The sequence below is a fragment of the Nicotiana tomentosiformis genome, chromosome 11 (genome assembly GCF_000390325.3).
Source record: "Nicotiana tomentosiformis chromosome 11, ASM39032v3, whole genome shotgun sequence".
Taxonomy (NCBI): Eukaryota; Viridiplantae; Streptophyta; class Magnoliopsida; order Solanales; family Solanaceae; genus Nicotiana; species Nicotiana tomentosiformis.
Genome location: NC_090822.1, coordinates 14,733,396 through 14,751,730, shown reverse-complemented (window position 1 = coordinate 14,751,730; position 18,335 = coordinate 14,733,396). Strand labels below are relative to the sequence as shown.

Sequence of the window (18,335 nt, the reverse complement as noted above, 5' to 3'; positions counted from 1 at the left end):
TTTTATTACTAGATATTTATTTTATTGGACTAAAGTATAATATAAATTATATGTTTGGTTTACATTAAATAATTTGGGCTAAATTTTTATTTGCAATTTTAACATTGAATTTTTTAGGCGAAGAGGCTTGAACAAGAACATCTTTATAATTTTAGTGTTTTATCCCGTAATTAGTAATTCTGGTAAATTCCAAAATATAATCATTGTGATTTCGTCGGGTATATCTGCCATTAGCTTTTTGGCGTTTGAAGTAAACGCTTGTTTTTTGTTTTGGGTTTTCAGCGCGGAAGAGTAACTCTAAGGTCAACACGAATGAGTAAATTTTGTTAAGTACTATTTTTCTCTAACAAGTAAAGGAAAAACCCTTCCGAATATTCATATACTCTATATAATAGCTTAGTTGGTTCCGATAATTTTTGGCTTTTACGGTGAATGGTTAATATACACCTACAATAATATTTGACGTTCAAATATTACCTATCTGTTGTAGACAAAAATTATCTAAAAATCAAGTTTTTCGTTTTTAGTATTACATATAAAAGATAAGAAAATTATTCAAATTCAAAATCTCAAAAGATATGTATATTTTAATAATTAAATATTAAAAAAGCTAATACATTATTAATAGATTTACAACTAAATATACACATATTTAATAAACCCTAATGCACACATTTTAAAGCTACTTAATTAAATTTAAATTCTTTCAAGATTGATGGTAGAACTCTATAATGGTATCTTCTTTTATAGATGCTAGTTTTTTAATAGTGATATAACACTTAAAGTGACGAAGATTTATGTCCAAATTTTTAGCAAAGGATATTTGATAGCTTTCCCTTGAAAGAAATCTAAGAACTTAACAGTTGAATCTTCTATCTCAGTAAAAGTTGCAGTAGGTTGAGATTCTCATCAACACTTTCATATTTGGTCAAAATCTCTAGACTTATTGTTGTAATCTTAGAGATACTACATGACCATTATAGACAAGTATTTTACAAAGAGCATACTAATACAAAAATGGATGTTGTTGCTAAAAGTAAAAAAGCTATCACAAAGAGGTAAAATATAACATAAAAAATCAATTTCAATAAAAACTTGACTATTATAATAAAGTGTTGTTATAGAAAGATGTTATTATAGAAAGATGTTGCTACAAAGAGGTTGACTATAACCATATTCGTACGGGACTATTGTGGAGATATTGTGGCTGAGGAGAAAATGGCCCAAATTTAAGGTATGGGCCCATTGGACCTCAGTCCTAGAATAGCTCTATGTGCTTCGACCTCTGAAAAATTAAGGATTTTTCAGCAATTTGCAGGAAGTAAAGAAAAATGATTTCAAAGTAATTTTTTGTCATTTTATTTTTGGGAAACTTACAAAAATCATATATATGACTTTTTAATTATCATGTAAATTTAAAGTAGGACTTTTTATTGTTGTGCATAACTTAAAAACTTCTCAAACATTACTATTATTGAATCATATTAACCAAAATGTGGAGAGGGGTGGGGGCGTGAGGGGAGCCTTTACTAATTAATGACGTAAAAGAGAGAATCTTCACTGAACTTAATATCTTTCTGTTTGATTCTTTTTTATGAAGGTTTGGATCCTAAAGATCATTGGACAAAATTAGGCCACGCCGAAAATCCAATGATATGCTCTTTTCCACCATTCAAATATGTGTCAGCCTCGAATTCAAGCAACCAAAAGAGATTCCTCGTTCGTAATTTTAATAAGTTAAATCTATTTTACTAAATTTAGTTTAATTTTAAATGTGTTTTTTTTTTTCATTCAAGCGTAAGTTTTAAATTATTACTTTAGTATTTTCAAATACTAGTATTTATAAAATATAGTAAGCTAAGTTACTATTTTTTACTTCATGCGTGTCACTTAAAAGGTATCGCGTAATATTTTTGTATGCACTCTCTAGATTCCTTAGCTAAACGTAGGGGTGTCAATGGTTCGGTTCGCCCGATTATTTTATAAAATTTATATCATACCAATTTTTCGAGTATTCTATTATATATAACCAAAATTAGACTTTTCGAAACCGTCATAATCATGTCGATTTCTGTTCGGTATCGGTACGGTTCGGTTAATTTTCGATATTTTTTTAAATATCATGTAAAATTCAACGGTAGAAGTAGAATGCAATAATATACGTTCTTTTATAAAATTTAGTAAAATTCTCTAGTCATTTTTACTGTTTAAAGGGTGATGAATTAATAAAAATGAAAGATGGCTAGAGTATAGATCCATCAACTATTGTACATCAACGTAAAAGAAACCAAGCAAAGACAAAGAAAATATAAATCACATGAGTGGAAAAATATTAATCAAGTTGGGACACAAGAATAAAGTCTATAAAAGATTAAATATTCAAAAAGATAAATCTAAATTATATGAAAGAAAACATATTCAATACATTGTAATTTGCTACTCATTATCGCTAGAATACTTAGTATCTTGCTAATAAAGATATTTAAAATAACTTAGTTTAAGTAGATGTAGCATAATAGATTTTAGGAATTAGTATTTTGAGTTTAATTACTTGTTGGCTTGTAATAGTTTTTATAATTTCAATTCCCAAAGAAAATTTTAATGCACTATTAATTTTAAACTTACTAGATAATATATTTTTCACATGTAAAATTTATTCGGTACGGTTCGGTATTTTTTCGGTTTATTTTTATAAAATAAAAAATCTACCCTAATTATCGGTGCGATTATAGATTTATATAAAAATCTACGATTTCTTAACAAAAAATCTAAAAATCGGTTCGGTGTGGTACGGTTCGGTCGGTTTAGTCGATTTTCAGATATCCATTTACACCCCTAGCTAAACGAAGATTGCTTATTTTGGCTTTTGATCCCCTAAATGGCATTAGGTCAAGTTCAGCTTTTTTGCTCCTCAACCTGCTTATTCTTGTTTTAAAAAAATATTCAAATAAGATGCTTATAATGATTATAAAGAGAAAAAAAGTTATAATAATAATAATAATATTAAAACATTCAAATACTTCAACTTGTTTGATAACTTCAAACAAGTTGCACTGATCTGAGTATTTACCCTAAAATTGGATAACAATTAAATTTGTACGTGGTTTTAAGGATACGTGGATTGATTCAACACAAGTAATCAAGAAAGTTAGATGAATGAATCAAAGATAAAATAAATAATCAAACCAGTTGTGACGTTAAGTCCAAGTTCGGATTTTAGCTTAACAATAGTTCCACCCTCGACCGGACCCTCGATTCGGAGCCAAATGTATACGAAGAACTATGATTAAAACAAGGAATTCTTAATAACTATAAAGCAGAGAAACAAGTTTATATTGCTTTGATACGCGTGTTCCAATATGTCTTGAATGAAAAAGTTTTCCCTTTATATAGTAGGAGAGTTTCATCCCTAGTACAACTCTAAAAAAGGTAAAAATAATCCTTCTTTCTCGTCAATTACTAATATGCTACCTACGTCGGGCGAGATTCGCGCTGGACATCCGGTTGGGCGCGGATATCACGGTTTTCTGTTAGTCGTGTGCAACCGTTCGTAGTGCTTTCCGAGGTTCAGGAGCTCGCCCCGGGTCCGGGGAGTGTTGTCTTGCCAGGCCAGTGGTGAGCACTTTGTTCGCTCCCGGTACGAGAAGTCCCTGGCTTCGATTCTGATCCCATGCAGTCATGTCTTCGCTTCGTTCGACCCGGCGGGAAATCGGGATATATGTTACCCTCGGTTTTACCCGTATACACTGAGAAAAAGAAAAGATTATGAAAATAGATCAGGTAGTTACAACTCACACTTGACAGAAGAAGAAAAAAAAAAAAGGAATTAATTCAGCTAGTCAACATTTTGTTGCTAGTGACCCTGCCCATTCTTCATATCCAGTGGCTACCAATTATCTTTCTTTGTTGGTATATATGATGAACACAAGACAATTAGTTAATCTACTTCGCTTCATATATTAGTTTTCTAAAGGTTTATATATCCCTAAAAAATATTTACTTTATATAATTTGCTAAAATGAATAAGTAAAAAAGAAAAGTCATTTTAGTATAAGGAACTAGTAAAAAGAAATGAAGGGAGTAACATTATTGCAATCAGGGAAACAGTTATAATTTTTCAATTACTCTCTAGCATAATTCATACGTAAATTAAAGTAAAAATTCTTACCAACAGAATATCAAGTAATTTTATTTAATGGACGCCTCTTATTGAAAGTGACCCAATATTGCAACTTGTACGTCACAATCAATAACTATACTGTGTCATGGACCATCGAACATGAAAGAGATTTTCTAAGGACAAGATATGAAACAAAATATTAAACTTTGATTCACTATCTTTTTCTTTTTGGTTCCAAAAAGCACCAAAAAGGAGAAATCTAATGTCATTACATTACATCATCGGAGGGAAAATAAAACATCATGTCTCTTCTATTTCACCCAAGTGAAATGCCCTAAAGTGTCAATATTCAAGAGGCGCATCTATGCAGTGTCCGAAGAAGGGACGCACCTCAATGATATAGACAATCTATCGTAATGCAAGTGTTAGTGATTATTCTCACGACTCAAACCCAAGACTTACATGTCATACAGAGATAACTTTATCGATTACCGTTGCTCCAAGACTCCCAAAATGTCAATGAAAATGTCAATGGCCCAATAATACTCCATTGAAAATGGAGGTAATCATATGTTACATCATATCTATTGCTTTCACACTACCCATTGGAAGGATTTAATGGCAAGTTTGGATTTCTCTAGTCTCTTAATCCATCATCACTCCTTATTTGGATGGGCAAACTATTTCTCTAGATCCTTCGAATTCCATTTTTTCAAAACAACAATAAATACGTGTAACCTTTTATGAAATAGTATAGAAATTCATTATTTGTTTGTCTATCAATTTAATTTATTTGATGTAGTTTAATTTGTTATGGAGTTTAAGAAGAAAGAAAATTTATATTTTAAGTTTTAAACATATTATGAGATATTTGTGATATAAAAGTATATAATTAAGGGCAAAAATAAAAGGAAGATAAAAAGATGTCATTCTTTTTAAACGACTAATTAAAGAATAAGGATTAATTAAAGAATAATGACACATGAAATAGAAAGTCTCACATTGGAGATAAAGTGCTCCCTAGCAAAGACGACTTTACACTCAGGGATCGAATAAATTGATACTTATCACTCTATCACACCTTGTTGGTGACCTTATTACAATTTCCCTTCTTAGTTGGAGCAAAATTAAGGTTAATGTCATACTCAGGGGTTGTTGCATAAATTTTAGGAAAAATTAAAGTTTAAGAGTAGATTTCTTAACACGTTCTAATGCACTTCTTGAGTTTTCAATTGTGAAAATAGTTAACTATCAAGTGATAAACAATTTTCTTGGTATCGTTTAGGTTAAGACTATTAACTATTGCGTGACTGGCACGGGATGTTGATAGGAAGAGGGACAAAATAAACAAATAATGTCATTTTCGGAAAAACACTATCTGCTCTTAATGTTTATGCTAAATTAAATAATTAAATTAGATACTGTAATAACCTAAAATTAATTATATCCTATTAATAATGGGATTGGAGAATTAATTATTATTTATAACTATTGGGTCAAATACTAAACTAGTGGAAGGAATTTTTTTATTATTATATATAAGATAGTGTACTAATTAATTTATTAGTGGACCAAAAATTAATGACATATATGATGGGTGGTAAATTAGTTAACTTGGTTGGGTGGTCAATAATTAAAAAACAAATAGTGGGCATAACTCACCTCACGTTCCAGAAGTTCTAAGGTCTTGTTTATTATAAAGAGTCCAACAAAGAAAAAATCTTTATTATATTAAAAAGATGGTAGTATGTATTGTGGTTAAGCCAAGTAGCAAGCTACAATGAAATCACTTGGTAATTTTAGGATAACATTAATAATTAAAAATTATAAATGAAAATATAATTAATGGAAGCAGTTTAATGAATCTTATACATAATCTAAATAGATCTTAGACAAATCTAATCTATATATATATATATATATATATATATATATATATATATATATATATATATTGGTATCTATAACTATATATTGACTCACTCATAGATTTTCTTCTATATTAGCTAGAAATATGGAGGTAAAAAATTAATTAAAAAACTATAATAGAAAAAAATAACAAATATAGAAAGCTAAAATGAAACCACTTGGCAATTTTAGGACGACATTAATAATTAGAAAATATTAATGGAAACATAATTAATGGAAGTAGTTTAATAAATTTTATACATAATCTAAACAGATCTTAGACAAATCTAATCTATATATCTATATTTATATGTATATTGGTATCTATATCTATATATTGATCCACTCATAGATTTTTTTCTATATTAGCTAGAAATATGGAGGTAAAAAATTAATTAAAAATTATAATAGAAAAAATAAAAAATATAGAAATACGTAAATTGAGATAGCCTATGACTATTTATACTTTGGAGTAAGTTAAAATATAAATAAAACTAAATTTTACTTAAGATATTCAGATTTATTGAGTTTAAAAATTAAATAAATTCAAGCAGCAAAATAAGATCTTACATAAAGTATAAAAATTATTTATAAGGTAAGAAAAAAAATAATCAGTAAAAATTATTTTAATAACAGGAATAATAAAGTCATATTAATATTGATAAATCGGGCAAATGAATATTTTATACGTAAATATTACTACAACATTTAGATATAATGTGTTCAAACAATTAAGAAAATATTTTTGTATGATTAATATTTGAATTGAGTGCAGTTAGTTTAAGTTTGAAAGAATAACATAATTTTTTGAAAATGCGATCCAATTTAGAAAATAGAATGATAAAAATTATTTGAATTTGAGATGAGGAAGTTATTTAATTTTTATCTATATTATATTATAATGAGTGTGGTAGAAATAGTTATTAAATTCAAACAAGCTAATAAAAATTCACATGACAATGTAATAATATTAGGTATTGAATAATATAATATCAAAAATAAAGAATAAATAGAGAAAAAATAAAAATTCAGATTTGTTTTATCATAGACAAAAAGGGTAAAACTTATTTAAATTTGAGATGAGAAATATTTTTATATTGTGATAAGAAAAGTCATAATATGGATAAATCCACGTAACTCAAGTCTAATAGATAATATCAAAAAATAAAAATATTGAATAATAAAAATAAATTAGAGATAATGTGAGGATATTTATAAATCATAAGTTTAGAAAATAAAATAGAGTAAATTTACAATACTTAAAAATATTATCAAAATTTTCTATATCTATATTATATTAAAAGTTGGGTAGTTTGCAATGTGGTTAAGCCAAGTGGCAAGCTAAAATGAAGCCACTTGGCAATTTTAAGACAACAATGATAATTTGAAATTATAAATGGAAACATAATTAATTAAAATATCTATCTATATTATATTAAAGGTTGGGTAGTTTGCAGTGTGGTTAAACCAAGTGGCAAGTTAAAATAAAGCCACTTGGCAATTTTAAGACAACAATGATAATTTAAAATTATAAATGAAAACATAATTAATTAAAGTAGTAGTTGATAAGAATTGTTTTTTTAATTATGATAGAAAATATATTTGACGTCTGTTGACTAATCAGAACTATATTATATTATTTATTATAGATTTTAATTCAAAAACTAAATAACATAAAGTAGCTTATTTAGTACAAGATTTGTATTTAACCTTATTTATGTACAATATACATTATTGTAGGTATATTTAATTAAAGTTTTGTGTATAATTAAGTTATGGTAGGTATCCTTTTTTAGAGAGAATCAATTAAATTTTTATTTTGTATCTTACACATTCCTTTTAAGTTCAAATAATGATTCTATATTTGAAAAATAAATAATAAAAAGCAGTACAAGCTTTGTTGTATCTAGCCTTATTTGTGTCCGATATTGTGATAACTCAAAAGGTCATCTTTAAATTTAATAATTAATTATGTATTTTAAGACCTCGAAAAGTACTATTTATCATTCCTCGACTTGCGTGTGTAGTCCGTATAATTTTTCGGAAAGTTTTTATGTGAAAATGGATTAAAATGTGAAATAGAGCCTTAAAACTCAATTGAGTTGACTTTGGTCAACATTTTGAGCAAACAAACCTGGATCAGTATTTTGACAGTTCCGGTAGGTCCGTAACGTGATTTGGGACTTGGGCGTATGCCCGCAATTTAATTTGGAGGTTCCTAACTCAAGTTATGACCATTTAACGGAAACTAGTAATTTAAAGGCTAAAGATTTTCAAAAGTTTGACCACGGATTTGATCTTTTAAAATCGGGGTCGGAATCCGATTCCGAAAATTTGAATAGCTCTATTATGTCATTTATGACTTGTGTGCCAAATTTGAAGTCATTCTGGATTCATTTAACATATTTCGGTACAAGTTTTGTAAATTGAAAAGTTTGAAACTCAAAAGTTCGAATTGAGATGTGAATTGTAATTTCGATGTTATTTGATGTGATTTGAGACCCCGAGTAAGTCCGTGTTATGCTTTAGGACTTGTTGGTATATTTGGTTGAGGTCCCGGGGGCCTCGGGTGAGTTTCGGAGGGTTAACGAATCGAATTTGGACTTAGAACGAAATCTGAAAGTTTCTGCCATCTGATGTAACGGCGGAGTTTCCATCGCAGGTGCGAGCTCGCAGAAGCGAGCCTTCCATCACAGATGCGGGATTGGGCTAGCCTGGGATCATCGCAGGTGTGGCCATTTTTGCGCAAAAGCGCGGCCGCAAATTCGGCCCTAAGCATCGCAGAAGCGAAGGCTGGGCAAGTGAGGTTCGCAGAAGCGAAACTCCTTCCACAAAAGCGGATGCGAAGGTGCGAGCCCAGGCACCGCAGGTGCTAAAATGCCTAGGCAGTGTATAAATCGAAGAGTCTGAGATTTTTCTCATTTTTATACATTTTAAGTCTCGGATTTTGGCGATTCCAAAGGGGTTTTTCACGATTTTGAATTGGGTGAGTATTCTATAACCAAAAGTATTTATATTTCATAAATTCATGTCTATATTCATCACTTATTTCGGATTTAGATGCAAGAAATTGAAATTTTATTAAAACTTTTCAAAAACGAAAAATTTAGATTTGAAAGTCCATTTGACATCGAAATTTAGTAATTTTTGTATGGTTGGACGCATCTCGAAATGGGTGTTCGCATTTCGTAAGTTTTTCCGAGATTCGAGACATGGGCCCCACTGTTGATTTTTGAGATGAATTTTGAATTTTAATTGAGAAAATTAGTAAATTCATTTGGAATTAATTCCTACGATTTGTATTGAGTATAGTGAATTGTTTATGACTAGGTTTGAAGATTTCGGACACGAATTCGCGAGGCAAAGGTTTATTGGATTCTTAAATTTGGTTGCAAGTGAGGTAAGTGTTGTGGTTAACCTTGACTTGAGGGAGTAGGACTTATTTGTCTATTTGCTACATGATTTAATGTGCGGTTACAACGTATATGTGAGGTGACGAGTACTTATGCGTTGTGGTTGAGTCAAAGCATGCGGGTAAAATTTATTTATTGTGAATAATTATCTATTTAATTAAGATATTTTTGGTTAAGTTTATTATTGATTATTTGATCATTAGTCGTGAAATTATTATTCATTTAATTATTGCTGAATATTTTGGAAGGTGAAGTCGGTATTCTGGTATTGAATTGATTGATAAGTGTATATCCCCGTATTTAAATACTCTTCCGAATTTATATTATTATTTTTATGGTAAGGAAGAGTGTAAAAGCACGAAGGGTGATGCCGTGTCATTTTAATTATTCATAATATCATTGTCATAGTAAGGAAGAGTGTAAAAGCACGAAGGGTGTTGCCGTGCCATTTGTGAGTATAAAAGCACGAAGAGTGTTGACGTGCTATTTGTGAGTGTAAAAGCACGAAGGGTATTGCCGTGCCATTTGTGAGTGTAAAAGCACGAAGGGTGATGCCATGCCATTTTCATAGAGTGTAAAAGTACGAAAGGTGATGCCGTGCCAAAAGAAATTTAGCGAACCTTATTGATTTTATATATATATATATATATATATATATATATATATATATATATATATATATATATATATATTATTTTTTTTTTTTTTTTTAAATTTAGTGGACCTTATAGATATGATCTGTAAATGTGTAAAATTGTAAATATAGTAATCATATATTGTGTGTCTATATTTGTTAGAGATGTGATATTATATGATATATTATAGGAATATGATATTTTTAGAATATTCTTAGGAGAGATTTTAGGGAGTATGAGCTTAAACTCATGTGTATATACTCTTCTTTCCGGGAATGAGAAAGCAAGGCAGATCCATCTATGTATAGAAAAGATGTCGAATTGAGTTTGTAATTCGTCTTTACTATGACTTAATTCTTATTTGCTTATCTTCAAACCTTTTTGTGTAATTTTTTTGCTTTTGCAAATAAAAGAACGTTATTTATTTGGTATAACAGGAGTACAATTATTCATAATATTTATTTATTTTTACTACTTTTTTTATTATTTAAATAGTAGTACTTCAACAGTTACAAAATTATTGTACATCTACAAAAAGAAAGGTCAAACTACTTTTAAATAAAAATTATTTTGCGTTGTTCTGTCATAGCTTTACCTAATTTTCTTCTACTTTTTACCCTTTTTTAACCTTCTCAACCGATTGAATTTTACATAATGAATGAATTTCTAGCTATAAAATAAGAGTGTGAAAACAAATTAAATTTAAGAGTTAGACTAAGTATTGCATAATGCAACAACGAACTAACATGGTTTAAAAGGTTGAAAGAATAAGACTTATTTTAGTTTTTGATAAGAAATTATTTTTGATTTGTGATAAGCAACAACATACAATGGATAATATTACATAACTCGAATCTCAATAAGTAAAGTCAAAAATAAAAATATTGAATAATAAATTTTTTGAGCAACATAGTAAAGTATTAGACATATAATGAAATTTCTCATATAGAAATTTTTTAATAATTAAAATAAAATAGAAGAAAAAATATTTTTTTAATTGACATAATACAAAATAAAAAATTATTAAAACATTAGATAAAAGAATATATAAGGAAAACCAATATATCATAGTATAACAAATATACAAAACGGGGGATAGAGAAAATGCTAGGATATTCATATTTAAAAATAAAATAAAATAATGAAATACAAAATTATTATTTATATATTTAAATATTTAAAAAAAATATTAGCAATATAATAAAATTTTAAAAATTAAAGAAATAGGAGAAAGAAAAATATATATCGATGATATATAAAATGGTAATGGACAAGGATACTAAGCCATTAATAGAAACTTTTATATCAATGTAATAATATGAAATATCCAAAAAGGTAATAAATTAAAATAAGAAATACAATAGTCAATTAATGACTATGTAATTAGTTTTCTTTAATTTCATTATTTTGTTTTTGAGTACACTGCATTAAGATACAAAATTCTCGATTTTGTTAAAATAATATGATTTAATATGCTAAACAAAGTCAGACTATCGTTGGACATAATTAATATTTTTCAAATATTATCCGCGCATCGCACGGGTTCTAATACTAATAGGAGTTAAAAGGGAATTTGGGTAGGGAATTTGACGGCGGCAGAGAAGCAAGCTATTTGAGTTATTTTCATTGCTGTGTCTACTTGTTGAAGAAAGAACGCTCCAGGTACTACTCTCTCCGTCTCATATTAATAGTTATCGTTACTAAAATTAGTTATCTCAAATTATTTATTACTTTAGAAATTCAAGACAAAATTAATTTTTTTTTCTTTTTTACCCTTAGTAATAATTGTTCTTGAAGATAGAAATAACACATAAATAGAATAAATATTCAATAAAGAGAGATTATAGCTTAAGATATAAATAAGGGTAGAATAGTCTAACCCCTTCCCTAATTAATATTTCTTAAGGGGCGTGCAAACACTACTAGAAAACTGCCTAAATCCGTCCAGAAATACCGACCGAAATCGGTCAAAAAACTGAAAAAATGACCAATTTTTGACCGACTTTAATTCGTCGAAATTAGGCTGGTCGGTAATAAATAGTGACCGAAGTTCGTCATAATTTTCGACCGATTTCGGTCGGTCAATAAAATTTCACAAGCGTCCAATTGGTACATTTTGGTTTAAGAATTAAAAAATGCATTGTGCCAGGATACTATTCTACCACTAGACCATTAGTACATTTTGGTTTAAGAATATCTTTTATTTTATTTGTACTCTTTAATTATATTTTCGCGCGAAAATAACCAACCGATTTCGGTCGATTTTATTAAAAATATAAATTTACCCACTGAAATCGGTAGGTTTTTTAAAATGACCGACTGATATAACCAAATGATTTCTGTCGATTTTTTGAATATTAATTTTAATTTATTTTATATGAAAAACCGACCAAAGTTGGTCGGTTTCTTAAAATAATAAATTTTGCGGGACGCCAAAATAATTTCCCGCATTTTTGCATAAAAACAAATCGACCGTAGTTGGTCGGTTTCGTAAAAATAAAATATTTTAAAATACCGACCGACTTCAGTCGGTTTTTTGACCGACCGAAATCGGTCAGTTTGCCGCGGTCAGTTTTGACCGAATTTCTAGTAGTGAAAAGAGAAATACGACACATAATAATATGAGGCGGAGGGAATAGTTATTTTGCTATGCCTTTTTCATATCAATAGCAAGGATGACATCGTAAGATGTGGGAATCAATAATTATACTATAATTAATAGACATAATAACTAAGACAATAATGAGGGAAATTTTTTTGTGGAGGAAAAGTTATATAAATGTACCTCCATCAACTTATGTGTACATGATTATAAATTGCAGAAGGGTTATTATTTAATCTCCTTACAATGGTATGCTAATAATTGGGACAACGGTTGTGGTCTTTCTTTCAAAATTTCCGAAGAAAACGGAAGCAGTCATTTTGCTTAATTTCTTGGCAGTAACTTGATGATACCACTCATAGTTCCACGTCGCTATTCAATTGAGATAATAACTGCTGTTAGGAAAATATAAGAGTGCCGCTATTTGGCCAAACTCACCGTGGCCCAACGATGGCCACACTGGTGAAATACCAGTAAAGCCCTTCATTTCAGATTTGGCTTAATAGCCATTTTTTCCTCCAAAATTAGTTTATAACTATTGATTATCCCAAAATATTGATCCCATAAATCATCATTCTTTCATGCATGGGAAGATCAAAAGCCTTCGTATATGTATACCTATACTATTACGTTTTTTTTTTAAAATACAATTTATACGGATGGGAAGATCAAAAGTCTAGTATGTATCCATAATATTATTTTTTTCATTTATACGGTATACCTTGTTATACCATATACTTATGTTAAGAGAGCTTTTATTAACCACATAATTCACCACCCTTCCCCTAACCTAAACATGAATGCTAACCTAGAAACTAGTTTGGAGCCATTAAACCCGAATAACAGCCTAGAAACTAGGTCGGAGCAACTAAGGAATACATTACACATATCATTGGGGTTGAATTCGGACGACAATTTGATGAATGAAGATGAGTCGGTCAACATTGATTCAGACGGCAACTTCAATGATGGAGAAGATCATGTTGACGACAACGACGACGACGACCATTATTTAGAGGAAGAGGGAGAAGGTTGAGAGGACATGGAAATATCTAATGAGTTCAATGAAGAAGATCTAGTAATTGGTACAATTACTAGGATGCGGTTCAGTAATAAGGATATTATGTTTGATTTTTACAAAGAACATGCAAGATTATCAGGGTTTTGCATTGTCAAAAGAACATCAAACAAAAAAGGTAGTGATATTGTTAGGCATGTGCAATATGGTTGTGATAGGTCTAAGAAACCAAGGAATAAGCATGTTACCAAGATGAGGAACTGTCGTGCTAGAATAAATAGAATTTTGGAGGAGAATGGTTCATGGCGTGTTTCAAAGGTGGTTAAAAAATATAATCATCAATTGGAACCAACACTATCGCGATTGATGGCTGGACACAGATCGCTTAGTAAGTCTCTTAAGAGAACTATTGTAGCCAAAGATATTGTTGGCTTAAGACCCTCAAAAAATATAAGAGTCGCTGAAGTACTTGCTGGTAGCCCCGAAAATCTGGGTTGTACACCAAAGGATTGTAGAAAGTATATTTTGAAGAGTAGAAAGCTTCAGTTGCAAGAAGGGGACGCACAATCATTACTCAAGTTCTTCAGTGACATGCGGCAAAAAGATAGGGAATTTTACTACTATGTAGATGTGGATAGTTTTGGTCGACTTCGTAATGTTGTATGGGTTCATTCACACTCTAAGGTTGCATATGAGGAGTTCCATGATGTAATATTCCTTGATAACACATACCTTGTGAATCGATACAATATGCCATTTGCTTCATTTGTTGGTGTCAATCAGCATAGGCAGTCCATACTTTTGGGATGTGCTCTTATGTCTAGTGAGGATATAACAAGTTACAAAATGGTGCTCTCTACATGGCTTGGGGCTCTAAACAATGTTTGTCCATTAGCTATCATGACTGACCAATGTGATACTATTAAGGCTGCCATCAATGCATTGATGCCAAATACGGTATATAGATATTGTATATGGCACATATTCGCAAAGTTGCCTATGAAGTTAAGCGGAGTTCTTGATGGTAAGATTTCAAAGGCAGAATTTAAGGCTTTAGTCCTTGATAGCATTAACGTTGCTGAGTTTGAGAGAAGATGGACTGATTATATTGCAAAATATAACTTAGATGGAAGGGATTGATATTATAAGCTTTATTTGGAGAAGGAAAAATGGTTTCCTATATACCTAAATGACCACTTTTGGGCTGGGATGTTGTTCACACAAAGAAGTGAAGGAATGCATGCTTTCTTTGATGGATTTATCACCCGCCAAAGCACTTTGAAGCTATTTGTTCAGCAATATGAATTAGCCATAAGAGCTAAGTTCAAGAAAGAATTGGAAGCTGAATATAGGTCGAGGTGCTTTGAACCAAAATGTTTGTCTGAATTCACATAGGAGGAAAAACTTCAAGCATGTTATACTCGTGAAGTGTTTAAATTTTTTCAAGTACAGTTAAGGAAACTGTTCCATTGTGAAATCAGCACCCCTGAAGATCATCAAGCAAACCCTGGAGTGGAGAAATACATTATAACAGATTCTTCACTCATGAGTTTTAATACTAGAGATCCATTTGTATTCACGGTTGAATATACACCTATTGGCGAATATCTAAGTTGCAGCTGCAAGTGATTTGAAACAAGAGGTATTATATGCTGCCATATTTAAGGTGTTGTCTCATAAGAGGATTAAAAACGTTAATGAGAGGTATATATTGAAAAGGTGGAGAAAAGATGTTGTTCGTCCGTACTTGAAACGTTTCTTTCTAGGAGGTTACCCACGTATGACTTATGAATACATGATGTACAGGGAACTATTAAAGCATTTTGAACGGGTTTGTGATATTGCATTGGACACTGAAGTGATGAGGCAATATATTAAGTATGATTTGAACAGATTGGAACATGACCTTTTGAATTGGGATGATGATATGATAGTTCCAAATTGGGATTTGGAAGATACACATGATGGTGTGGGTGAGGGTGAGGGTGAGGGTGAAGGAATAAATATAAGAGATCCTAGATACGTAACTTCTCGTGGACGTCCAAGATTGAATAGATATAGAGGGAGAATTGATTCATACTTTAGAAGTTCACAAACAGGTACTGAAAGTGGAGTTAGAGGTAACATGAGAGGTAGAGGTGGTGGTAGAAGTAGTAGTAGATGTGGTGGTAGAAGTGGTGGTAAAGGTGATGGTAGAGGCCGTGGTAGAGGCCATGCTAGAGGAGGTGGTAGAGGTGGTGGTAGAAGTAACAAATTTGATTAATTATTTTATTTTTTTTGGGTAAATACATTTCTTATTAGTCTTATTTACTCTAATTACAGCAAGATGATGCAACAGTACCATCACAGAGTAGCTTGCCTGATCTAAAGGATGAAGCAAACTGGAAAGTAGAAGACTTGACCGTTTAGTTTGAGATGATTTAAGTTTGAAACTTATTTAATTTGATTTGAGATAGATTTTTATTGAATTTATTGACTTTGTTTTGTAATAAGTTTAAACGTGTGGTATTATAATTGTCATTGTTAAATACTTTATTTTATTGTTACTTGCTTTTAATTTAGAGGACTTTTTTTTTTAAAATGCCCTTCAATACCTGGGCTGGGATATATTCAACTTCCGACAAAAACAATATTTGGAGGGGGGCTTGGCCTAACCTCCAATTACAATACATTGCATACTATAAACTTAAAATACACCTTAGCTTACAAAAAAGTTTTCCTTGTCATACCTTAGCCTAATGCTAGGTAGCTGCATTATATTGATACACCTATTGCATTAACTGAAGAGTAGTCTACCTCAATGCATCAATTGATACACCTATTGCATTAACTGCGACCCTTCTTCTTCCCAGTAGAAGAGGACGCATTAACTGCGACCATTCTTCTTCCCAGTTGAATAACTGCTGCTATTCTTCTTCCCAACCGTTCCTCTTTACTCACAAAACCAACCTATTTAACTTCCGTATGTAGCATTTACTCTTACACTACATTAATAACATACCAACCTATTTAACTTCCCTTATGATGCATTTACTCTTCCAATACATGATCACTAATTATTCCATTTCGATTTTTTTGAATGTTAATTAAAAGGCAAATATTATAGTAAAGAAGACCAATATGAAGATTGAAATTTCATAATATAATACTTCAACAGAATAAAGCACAACAACCATAACTAAAGCAACGTACATGAAAATAAAAAATAATAAAAGGATAAATCACACAAATACATCCTAGAAACTAATCAATTTCAACCGTATGAAGTTTCTTCTCCCTTCACTTAAACATTGAAGACAACACGCAGTGGTAAAACATCAACCAACATAAATTTGACGACGAAACCTCGCTTGATATAATTCTCCAAAACAAAAAGTCTTCAGCCTACCTTGAACCTTCTTTGATCACCGACGCTCATATTTACGTACCACTCTTTGCCACGATAGTGAAGCAACGCGTGTTCTACTGTTGGAGGAAGATGCTTGTAAATTTTTCTTGGAATATACTTTAAAAAAATATTACTATTAAGTTTCGGAAAATATAAAACTGAATCAAGATATACAATACTGGTGCACATATATTTTCTAGAGTTAAGGTATAAGAAACAAAAGTATTTTATGTAAAAGAAAAATTCATTTAGGATTAACTCAAGAAATTATTGTAACATTTAAAGAAATAAAGTTTAAAGGACATAATAATTTATCAGATCGTTGTAGTTGATGTATGAATCAGTCATAACCACTTCAAATATTGGAGGATTCTCTTCTTCATTATCACTGCTAGTAGAAGAGTAATACATGGCATCATTGCTAGTAGAAGAGTAAGATAGGGCTCGTTTGGTAGAGGGAGAGGTGTCCATAGTTTAGGGTTTGAGTATGTGAGTGTGTTTTAGGTCTTTAGGTTTGAGTATGTGAACATATATATCTTCTGCAACCATATACCCTTCTTATTCCCAATCGTTGTGTATGCATTCTAGAAGTATATTTAATTTCTTGCTGGACTTTCAAGTTATTGGTATTAGTTGCATTGAATTTTATTAGTTGCATTGTAACCGTTCCTCTTTGAATACAAAACCTACCCATTTAACTTCCCTATGCAAAATCAGTCCCCATATCTGTTCCTCCTCTCTTTCTTAGTACTCTCTCCTGATTCTATCTTTCTATTTCACCAAAAAAATAATTGACTAATATAAGTCCATTGACTAATATAAGTCCGTTTATAAGTCTGTTTATGTAATTGACTAATATAAGTTCGTTTATGTAATAGCAGTTTATATTAAGGTCATATGTATCGGCCTATAGCAACCATATAAGTCCATTGACTAATAAGGTTATAGTCATATAACCTATGCTATTTAGATCGTTGCACTTCATAGTAATATTGACCGTTTATATATTAGCCGTTTATATTAAGGTCATACATATCGGCCTATAGCAACCATATAAGTCCATTGACTAATAAGGTTGTAGTCACATATCCTATGCTAATTATATCGTTGTGATTCATAGTAATATTGACCGTTTATATAATAGCCATTTATATTAAGGTCATACGTATCGACCTATAGCAACCATATAAGTCCATTGACTAATAAGGTTGTAGTCATATAACCTATGCTAATTAGATCGTTGCGCTTCAT

General features: G+C 30.5%; 1 protein-coding gene across 1 annotated transcript; it reads left to right on the top strand.

The window, feature by feature from the left end:
• Nucleotides 1–13,720: 13,720 nt before the first annotated feature.
• On the top strand, nt 13,721–14,836 carry LOC104085850 (protein FAR-RED IMPAIRED RESPONSE 1-like). The gene has a single exon (XM_009589966.1). The coding sequence runs from the start codon at nt 13,721–13,723 to the stop codon at nt 14,834–14,836; it is 1,116 nt and encodes a 371-aa protein (XP_009588261.1).
• The last annotated feature ends 3,499 nt before the right edge of the window (nt 14,837–18,335 follow it).

Bases quoted from the DNA above. Each gene is read 5' to 3' on its own strand.
- LOC104085850 (XM_009589966.1), top strand. From the start codon at position 13,721: ATGGAAATATCTAATGAGTTCAATGAAGAAGATCTAGTAATTGGTACA.